The sequence below is a fragment of the Ictidomys tridecemlineatus genome, chromosome 1 (genome assembly GCF_052094955.1).
Source record: "Ictidomys tridecemlineatus isolate mIctTri1 chromosome 1, mIctTri1.hap1, whole genome shotgun sequence".
Classification (NCBI taxonomy): domain Eukaryota; kingdom Metazoa; phylum Chordata; class Mammalia; order Rodentia; family Sciuridae; genus Ictidomys; species Ictidomys tridecemlineatus.
Window position 1 is genome coordinate 179,874,194 of NC_135477.1, and position 10,584 is coordinate 179,884,777.

The window sequence follows — 10,584 nt, forward strand, 5'->3', positions numbered from 1 at the left end:
CTACCCACTCGGGCTCTCCTGTGGCACCTGTTGCCTGACCACCACCACCCCCTCTACCCAGGTTCCTAGAGGCAGATTGATCTCATCACCAACTCCCTCCTCTGCTCTGGAAGGTCAGTTACCATCCTCCGCCCACCTCCCCCTGCAAATTATTGTGGGACAAGTTCCTAGATGTGTCCAAGTTCACTACTGATTTCAGTTTCTTCTTTACTTTGCCATTTTGGCAAAAACTCCAAGGGCAGGAGGCAGAAATATCTTTGCCATCCCGAAAGTATTAAATTTTTTTCCCAAATAATCCTTTGTAGGTACTTTCCTTTGTGCCCTATGATGTTCCCCTGAGGCCTCTCGACCCATTCTCAGCTTCTCCTCCTGGTAGTAACCCCGTAGCTCTCCTTTGACACAGCTAGTTTTTGGACGGAATCTATTAACCTGTTTGGTGGACAAGACTTTACTTCCTTCCCACCAGTTCTCCCCTCCTCCCTCATCTTCCCAAGGTTTTTAACATCACTTTGTAAATTTCCTATTGGTTGGTTAACTTTGATATCAACACATCTGTAACCATCCTCAGCAACCACATCAGGTCTAATTGCATCTCCATGCTGGGAGGTGAGGCTGTGGCCACTCCCTTCTTCCCTCCCAGTTCACCTTCAGACATTCAAGAACCTCTTAGGGGTGACTTTAGGTCAAAGCTTAGAGATTCCTCCCTTCTGGTCTCTCTTTCCGTAGATTGCCTTCCAGAGCATGTGACCTCTGATGGGGTAGGACTGTCCAACCTCCGTGAGGCCAGGCAGCTGGAGATCTATTCCCCTTTAGAGCAAACTCCAAGGCTCTCCTGGTTTCCCAGGGCCAGGGGTTGTTTACAGGTCTCCCAAGACTCTGAAACTCTTGATGAATTCTTAGCAGGAAGACGTGACCTTGTAGGTGGGGGCCCATCTGGCCAGGCTGTGGATAGTCATTTACCTCCTTCCTTTCCAGATCCCCTTCCTGGGAGCTGGGATCAAGATCCATGAGAAGAGAGTGTCAGAAAACCTACGGCCCTTCCATGACCGGATGGAGGAATGCTTCAAGAACCTGAAGGTCAAGGTGGAGAAGGAGTATGGCGTACGAGAGATGGTACGGAGGGTCCCTGTGTCTGGGTAAGGGGGGAGAGGAACCAGGGGAGTCGGAGCCCAAAGAGGCCCAGCAGAGGATCCTGCCTGCCCTCAGGGAGCCAGGATTGCTGGAGCTGACCCAGGGAGGCCCTCCTATGAACTTGCCCCTTTCAAAGTCACGGAGAATGATAGTGTGCAATACTCAAGGGACTGTATCACCTCATTGCTGACTTGCGTACTGTATGCCAGGCCTGATCTAAGTAAACATTTGATATATACTGGGCCAGTTAATCATCCAGAGCCTGGCAGGGAGGAGTGGTTGTCAACCTCTGTGTCTCTTCTGAGCTGTCAACCTGCCCAAGGTTATGGAGAGAGTGAGTGAAGGTCAAGATTCACACTTGCTGTGTTGACACCAGAGCCACTGCTTTGGCCATCGAGCTCTGTGGCCTCAAGAGGCTGTTGGCCTGTTGCTCCCAGGGACCTCATCTTTATCCTCTTCCCCATAAAGTGGAACAGTAAAATGTCAAGGCTGTGCAGTCCCTTAGAGACTGTCAGATCCGACCCTCTCATTTTCAGAGATCCAGACAGGAAGGCGGGTTCCTGGAAGAGCCTCGGGTCTTCTCCACAGGACAGGTGGCCTTGCCAGCACCCTGCAGGCAGCTCCTGCAGGGCAATTCCAATGCCAAATAACTGAATTTAAGTCAAGTTTTCCACGTTCAGAACACAGTCTCTCCCTTTAGGGGCCAGCCCCAAGCTCCAGGGTCCTGGCCCATCCACACTGCTGCCCACCTGGCTGCACACTGGGAGCTTTCCCACTACCCCTTGGGTCTGGTAATCTGCAAACACAACCTGTGGGACTCGGGAAAGCACTACACAGACGGTGCCTGCTTATGATGATTCCACTCAATGGTTTTTTGACTTTATGATAATGTGACAGCAATATGCAGTCAGTGGGAATCGTGTTTTGAATTTTGATCTTTCCTGAGCTGGTGCTACGCGGAACATACTCTTTCAAGCCACTAGGCTTTGGAAGCACGGCTCCCAGCTGACCCCTTCAGTGCACTGTGTCACTAAGCCCGGATGTCAGCAGGCCAGGTGGACTCCATGTGGTTTTAAATCGTGATCTTTTCCACTTATGATGGATTCATGAGCATGTAACCCCATCATACGGGAGGAGCTTCTGGTTGGGATCAAATCAGGATGACTGAGATGAAGAGGCATATTCGAGTTAGGTGCCGTGGTGCACGCCAGTAACTTCAGCCACCCAGGAGGCTGAGCAGGAGGATGACCAGTTCCAGGCCAGACTTACCAACTTCACAAGGTCCCATCTCAAAATAAGAAGATCTGGGGCATGAAGTTCAGTGGTAGAGTGCCCCCATGAACTCAAGAAAAGACAAGACCTGCATAGGGTGCATTCTAGGAGTTTCCAGGCCCTAAGGACACACCCTGCTTCTGACACCTTAATGTATAATTACCCACTGGGAGTTCTCCTGAGTTTATGTGTCCAAGGTTCCCATTGGGGTTTCATGATGAAGTCCTGATGGTGAGGCACTGGCCACAGGATTGAAATCCATCTTTCAGTCCTGTCCCCTCCCTAGAGGTTGAGCTGACATCACATGGCTTGAAGTCTCAGCCCTGTAATGACAGGGTTGGTCTTTCTGGCATGGCCAGCCCCCATTCTGAGCTCTTTCATTAAAGTCAGATGTGGTCCCCAGGGCCACCATGAATAGCAAAGACACTCCTGTCATAGAAAATGTGAAGGATTTAGAGGTTATCTCCCAGGAGCCAGGGACAGAGGCCAGCTGAATTCTTCATTCTATAGCAGCCCCGGGCCTCCACCGCTGAGAAGCGCTGTGCTGGTGGCCACTCGGCCCCATGGTTCTGGAAGGCAGAGGCACGTGGCCCCAGCTGCCAATCTCCCTGTTCTCCCCCTGCAGCCTGACTTCGACGACAGGAGAGTGGGCCGCCCCAGGTCCATGCTGCGCTCCTACAGGCAGATGTCCATCATCTCTCTGGCCTCCATGAATTCTGACTGCAGCACTCCCAGCAAGACCACCTCGGAGAGGTCAGTCCCTGTCCCCAACCCCAAAAGAGCCTCCCTCCCCACCTCCAGCAGCCTCACCCCCACCTGCTCCTCGCCCCTTTCAGTCTCGAGGCTCTCAAGCCTCATAACTGTCCATAGCCTGGGCCAATTTTTCAAAGGTCATTTTCCTGAGACCCCAGAGGGACTCACTGCAGTCTCAGGTCCCCAGTCCAGTGATCTGCTGGGCATCCACAGCTCCTTACAGAGCCTGCATCCATCTGGAATGTTCTCACCTCTTAACAGGGGTCCCTTCCCCCCAGGAAGCTCCTCCCACCCAGATGGGCTGTCTCCATCACAGCTGCCACACTGTCCACACCTCCTGCTTTACCCCCTTCACTCACCTGCAGAGGTTCCGTGCCTCTCTCGGGAGAGTCAGGTGGAGGCACCGCTGAGGGGTCAGCAGCTACAGCGGCTGTGGCAGTTCCTGCTTGAGCAGAGGGAGGCACAGCACCAAGTGTCCAGCTGGCTCCCGGGACAGAGGGGAGGCCTGTGCTGCCTGTGTGAGGACTGCCCAGTGGGCCAGAGCGGGGCCTGATGTGGGGGAGACTGTCCCCAGCCATGTCCTAAGGAGTTCTGTGCAAGCACTTTAACCTGGAGGGAGGGGCAGTCGGTCTGAAGCCACATGTCACATCTGTCCCTGTAAAATCGCCCTGCCTTGTCACAGGATGCATCACTGCAGCTGTTCAGAGAACACGAGGGGTCACAGATCAAGTCAAGACAGGGGACTTGCTATTTCAGAGACTCACACTCCGTCCCTGATGGTCGTCCCCGGGGAGCCATACGGGTGTCTTGGCTTCAATGCCCCTGGTTTCTGGGGCTGATAGGGTGGGCGAGGGCAGAGCCAGTGAGCCATGACGGGCGGTCCCTGGGGTGCATGTGCCCTCTTCAAGGGGATCTGGCTGTCTCATTTCCACCATCCTAGAACCCTTTGGCTTTTCCCTGTCCTCATCTCTAGGGTTGCACAAATACCCACCCTCACCCCCATTTACTAAGGGAAACAGTGGAGAATCCCCTTGTCATTCAGCCAAGTGGCAGTGCCTGAATTCGAATCCAGATCCATGTTTTTAACCAGTTTTATCTTCTTGCCATCAGTCTTGCTACCTTCAATCTCCTTACCCTGTATTTTGAATGTTTTCAAAATTGTCTCCCTAAATTCTCTGAAAGGTTAGCTCATCCATCCCTGACGCTTGTAGTGACAGCTCAGTCAACATGAAGGTCTGCTCTGGCCCTCTGGGTCCCCACAAGGCAGTCCCACTGGAGCTCTAACTGCAGTTTCCACTGCTGTCCCACTTACCCTTCAGCTTTGACCTGGAATTAGCTCCACCCAAGACTCCGAAAGTGGAAGAGGAGCCCATCTCCCCGGGGAGCACGCTGCCTGAGGTCAAGCTGCGGAGGTCCAAGAAGAGGTCCAAGAGGAGCAGCGTAGTGTTCGCAGACGAGAAAGCAGCAGCCGAGTCAGAGCTGAAGCGGGTGAGTGGTGGTGACAGGTCCCCCTCCAGGGGTGGCCTCACTTTCATGATGCGTCTGGGAAGCAAGGAGGTGAAGCCCAGGCCCGTGTCTGCAGCCAGTGCAGCTGGGATGCAGCAGGATTTGAACCCAGGCCCCCAGACTTCAGAGCTTGTGTGTGTCCTTTGACAAATTAGGGAGCAACTCTGACCCCACCAGCACCCTCTGGGTGCCCATAACCAGGGTGGGGAGGCGGAGATGAGAACCTCACTGGGCTGGCTTTGAGCCCTCGGGTCTTATAAGTTAATAATGAGACTTAGTATCAAACAGCCCTGAGTTCAGTCCCAGTTTCCCCCTGGAAACTCCGTTTGTTGAAGCACTGTGAGGACTTGGGAGGGAGAGAGGAAGTGTTACCACTTGTTCTGGTAAGAGGGGGGCTGTCAGATTAAAGGGCCAGCAGAGATGCCTCTTGGGGAGGAAGCCCCTGCCCAGGGCCCGACTGCTCTTACCTAGGGGAGAAGGTGGAAGTAGCTTCTGTCTCCCCATCCCAGGGGCACATTCACCTGATAGTAGAAATCAGTGTCCTCCAACACTCCTGACATTTCGGAGAACACAGCCGTACATGGCAGGCTGGCATGGAATGGTAGAAAACAGCATGAGTTCACTTTCTATGGAGCCCAGTCTGCACCCTCGTCCTTCCCCTTTCACGGCTCATGTTTGCCTCACTCTATGCCCCTGTGCTACATTTGTCCAGCTGTCCAGGAAGCACGAGTTCATGAGTGACACCAACCTGTCAGAGCATGCGACCATCCCCCAAAGGATGTCCATCCTCTCTCAGATGAGCTTTGCCAGCCAGTCCATGCCCACCATCCCAGGTATGCATGCTGCCGCCAGCCTGGTGGGTAGATGGGGACCGTCCCGCACTGCAGTGGGGACCAGGCATCATGGGGTGAGACTCTGCTGACAGCCAGTCCTCTGGGTGCAGCCAGGCCAGCAGGGCTCCCTGGAAGCCTGGGTCCCTCAGAACCCACTGAGCACCTGCTCTCTCTGCATTCTGTTACCCAGGCCTCTCCAGGGCCAGAAGTCTGTCCTTGAGACTAGTGGCTTTTTTTTTTTTTTTTAAGACCTGGAGAACTATTTCTGGGTTTACAAAAGCTACCACTTACGTATTGCAGCTGCAGAGTGTTTGACGCCTAGATGGCACATTTTCCCTCCCACCACTCACCGTCCAGGGAGGAGGGTGGCCACCCACAGCTGGCTGCATTTCATTCACAGAGGTCATGGCAAGCAGCAGTCCTCAGTGGTCACTATGCCATGAAGGCTCTGCGCCAAGAACAAGGACAGGGCTGCCCTCGTGGACCACAGAGGGCCAGGGCAGCACCTGGGGCCAGGCCCTGCTTACCTGCCCCGGCTCCCGTCCTCTATCTGGCAACTCACAGCCATAGAGTAGCTAATGCTGCTCTCCCCACCGCACACACCTAGAAATTGAGGCACTGAGAACCTCAGTACTAACTGTCACCAGCTAGAAAGTGATGGAGGCTGAGCTTAGACCCAGGCCCTGCCCTTCACCACCATCCTCGATGTGGACCCAGTGACAACCTGGTGCTCTGTGCTTTTATTGCCAAAGCCAATAGCCTGGTGGCCCATTTTTCAGGTCTTTGGGACTCCAAGCTGGGGAATGACCACCAGGGGGGACACACTCCCCCAGCCCCTGCCTTGGGTAGCAAGGAGAAATGCAGGTGCTGGGCAGGAAAGGAGGGACATGCTCACTCTGTCCCCTACCTCGAAGCCTTCCCCTATGTCTCCAGGCCTGGAGCTTTGGAAAGGCTCTGGCCAAGGGCAGGAGTTGGAGCAGCCCGCTGACTATACATTTGGCATTCCTCACCCAACAGCATGGCTTCAGCAGTCCCTGGCATGGCGGGGCCTCCTGCCCACACTATGTCATCCATCTGCCACCCGAGACACCCTCCTGTCTCTGGGGCCCACCTCTCTCTCCATTCTTACCCATGCCCGGATCTCTGCTCTGCTTCTAGCCCTCACACTCTCAGTGGCTGGCGTGCCCGGATTGGAGGAGACCAACGTGTCTCCTCGCCTCAGCCAGACCTTCCTCCATCTCTCAGACGGTGACAAGAAGACGCTAAAGAGGAAGAAAGTCAATCAGTTCTTCAAGACAATGGTGAGGACCCAGGTGGGTGGGAGGAAGAGGACACTGTCCAGAGAAGATGAGGATGTGTATGTGTGTGTACGTGTGTGTACATGTGTGTACGCTTGTGCACCGTGGGGCACGTGCGGACATGTGGCCACTTCCAGGAGGCATGACCAGGGGCTGAACCCCGTCCAGCAGTGCAGCCACCAGGGCCCCTGCCCTCAGAACCAATCCGTGGTTGCCCCTTTGGTCTTTCTGGCTGAGCCCCAATAGCTGGCTGCCTGCCTTTGGAAGCTGAATTGTTTTTGTTGTTAAGGGAACAGTTTCGTATTTTATTCATTGTACAAAATTCTTCAATTTGAAGTTAGCTTTGAATTACTGACCTTGAAGTCCTGGCTCCTCTTGTTTCTCGTTGGTCTTTGCTCACGATCAATAAAGTACAACACTGCTGATCCTAAAGGTGATAGTAAACCAGAACTGTGTTACTAAAATAACCACAAGTTTGCTGGGAGCACACAGCGAGTCAGGCACGGCGCTGAGCGCTCCCGGGTACCATCCCATTTGATCCTCCACTGGCTTGGAGGATTTTCTAAGACTCAGTTTGGCAAGTTCACCCAGCCAGCAAGTGGTCATGGAACAGCAAAGCCGTGGTCCACCCATGGCCCAGCACCACCTTCCTGGCCAAGCTCAAGGTCATGACCACTCATGCTCGCTCACTTGGCTTTGGGCAACCAGTATAGAGGCCAGGGAGCTCCCTGCCAATGCTCAGAGAATCCCGTCTTACTGCTGTTTATCTCCCCCATAGCTGACCAGCAAATCCAACGAGGAAGGCAAGCAGATCCCAGATTTCTCGTCCACCGACATTTAGATGCTGCCGACCAGACCTGCCAGGGAGGGAAGTTTCCAGAAGAGGAGAGGCCTAATTATGACACCAAAGCCTCAAAACATGGGAAGACCCTCCCTGTAAGTTGTCCTCAATTGCAAGACACAACAGAGCTGACTGAACTTGAGTGGCAAGAGCCCAGCATTCCCCGGGGCAGCCACCTGCTGGTGGGTGGACAAGGAAGCCCCACCCTGGAGTCCCAAACCACAAGGAGCTGCAGCCTCAGTACAAGGAACTGTGTTTTCATTTCATTTTCTCAGTCTCCACACTTAACAGAACAGCCTTTAAATATTTCTTTTTATTTTTAGTTAATAGTTTTGTACTTTACATTTTTTAATACAACCACCCAGGCCCTTTTTTAGCTTATCATCTCCAAAATATTGCTCTTTCTTACTGACAATAAAATTGGTTCTGTGGTTTAAATCAGCCTTGCTGCCTAATTCTGCCCAGGTAGAAAGATGGGGGGCTGCAGTGCCCGGCACTGCCTGACCTGACATCAGAGCTCCCCACTTCTTCCTGTTACCCCCAGGGACCTTGCCATGACTCTGGGCTTTTAGGGGCAAACCTTGGGGCACTGAGCAAGTCCACTGAGAAGACTTTCACACCCACATCCTCTATTCCTGGAAAGAGATGGCCAAGCACTGAGCCTGGTCACTCTGATACAGACCCTGGCCAAGTGCAAAAGAATCTGGGGGCCAGTGGACTCATGGCCCAGACCTTGGATCTTGTCACCGGTTCCAAAGTGGGTTCCCCTCCCCACAAAAGAATCCCCAGGGAACTCACTCAAGGAAGGTGAGGAGGCCTGGTCAGTGGCAGTAAAGGAGAATGGAACGTCGTCATGTCCACAGACTGCAGGGGAGGGCCTGGCAGGGAACTGAGGACCCCAGCTGGGAAGGAAACTGACATGGGTGACTTCAAGTGCATGCAATGAGGAGCTCGGGTCTAGAACCATCTAGAGCCCTTTGGCTGGAAGCTCACATCTGAGAGGTGAGGCCCTGAGGTCCAATAAAGGCTGAGATGACAGCAGCTCCAACATATGGAGCCCTGACTGTCCCTGTCAGTGTGTTAGAAACAGAATAGCTCCAGGGGCTGGGACAGTTATTAGCCAGGTGAAGAAACTCAAGCCCAGGGACTAGGAGTGACCAAGATTGTGCACTTAGTGCAAAGGCTGAGGTGCACACCCAGGAGGTGTGGACCTCTCCCACCCTGTCCTGTCTCTGGGCCCCTTTAGGGCACAAGCCATCCTGAGTCTACCCCATTCTCTTCCTGGTGGCCTCCATGTTCCCTCTCCAAGCCCCAGACCTGGTGGCTGGTGGGGGTTCCTCTCCCCTCAACAATTCTGTCTTGTCATGATGGTAGCTGGGTTCCTGAGGTGAGTCGATGCTCCTGGGGATTGGCATCCAACTGACTCCACTTTGCAGAGGTGTAGGGGAGTACACAGGGCAGAGAAGCCCAGAGCAGCTGACGAGCTGAACACCTGGCCACCTTCCAGGCTCCATGGGTGGACAGCAGAGTACCATGTGCCCTCTGTCCTGTCCGTCCATCCTTCCCCCTTCTCCATGTTTTACCTATAAGATCCTCAGGTTGGCTTTTTCTCTCAGCACAAATGAGATCCTGGTGCTTAACCTTTAACTACCTGTGGGGAAAAATTCTCAATAAGAAAAAGAGAATGGTTCCTCCTTTTCCCACACCTGTAGAAAAACAGACTCCTATCCCTGGACCTGCGGGTGTTATTTCTCCAAAGTAGGCTTATAAAGCACCCAGATTCAGAGACTTGCTGTAACCAGGGACAACAAGCTTTTAGCCTCTAAACTTGTGTTGCTCTCATTAATCTCCTCACCCAACAACCTGCAGCCCTGCTAATAACCTTCCTGAGTTGTTTTCTGAAAATGATCGATACCTGAGTCTCGTACAAGGTCTGAGGATACCAATGATTTGGCCACTTTTCCCATAGAAGTGCAGCAAAAAGCGAACCCAGGGATTCTTGAACTGTTTGAGAGTCTAATCCTGCCTCAGTCAGGACTGTCATCAGGTGGAGGGCTCACGAGGCACTTGGCCAGGAGAATTCCTGATGCCCTGAGTCCACAGAATGTCAACACACTGGTAAGAGTGACACTAACCAATAACATGGCTGCCATTTGTCAGACATTCTGCATTCTTGTCCTAAACCCTCACACCAATCCTATGAGGCAGATACTAGAATCCCAATCATATTGGCAACAAAACCCAAAGCCTTGGTATATTTTCTGTCACTCTAAGTGAATGCCTGAGACTTGGAACTTTAAAAAGAAATATACTTCTTACAGTTCTGGAGACTGGGAAGCCCAAGGTCATAGCACCAAACACTGGCATCTGTCGATCTCCTGCTGCATCATGACAGCGGACGCTGGGTGCAGTGGCACACACCTGTGATCCCAGCAACTTGGGAGGCTGAGACAGGAGAATTGCAAGTTTGAGGCCAGCCTTAGCAACTTAATAATACCCTGTCTCAAAAAATAAAAAGAGCAGGGGATGTATCCCAGTGGTTAAGCACCCCTGGGTTTAATCCCCAGCACCAAAAAACAACATGGCAGAGGGCATCACATGATGATCACATGGCTGGCTCTCTTTACCTTGTCTTACAAAGCCACTGATGTTGTCATATGAGCCCACCCTCATGACCCCACATAGACCTTACAGAGCCCTCACTACCTCCAAGGCCCCCCGTCCAAGTACACTAACATGACTTGGGGTTTTCAGCACATAACTTGGGGATCTAACTATAGTGCCCAGGAGTTTGCAATATGTCCTTGTCATCCAGCTGATAAGGAGCACAGCCACTTGTTGATGCATACATTCTTTTTCTACTTTTGACCTCAGCTCAGTGTCAGACTGCAATCCTACCCATGCTTACAAGGGTGTCTTCCCCACATGCTGGAGACGGCTCCCAGGGCGA

General features: G+C 52.9%; 1 protein-coding gene across 1 annotated transcript in view; it reads left to right on the forward strand.

The window, feature by feature from the left end:
* Nucleotides 1-8,072, forward strand: part of Dock2 (dedicator of cytokinesis 2) — a 406,997-nt gene extending 398,925 nt beyond the window's left edge. Inside the window, exons 47-52 of the mRNA XM_005334135.5 lie at nucleotides 976-1,113; nucleotides 3,029-3,156; nucleotides 4,476-4,644; nucleotides 5,375-5,495; nucleotides 6,654-6,796; nucleotides 7,572-8,072. Of these exons, the coding sequence (XP_005334192.2) occupies nucleotides 976-1,113; nucleotides 3,029-3,156; nucleotides 4,476-4,644; nucleotides 5,375-5,495; nucleotides 6,654-6,796; nucleotides 7,572-7,634 (762 nt within the window). The 3' untranslated portion in view covers nucleotides 7,635-8,072. The remainder of the gene's footprint in view (nucleotides 1-975; nucleotides 1,114-3,028; nucleotides 3,157-4,475; nucleotides 4,645-5,374; nucleotides 5,496-6,653; nucleotides 6,797-7,571) is intronic.
* Nucleotides 8,073-10,584: the final 2,512 nt, after the last annotated feature.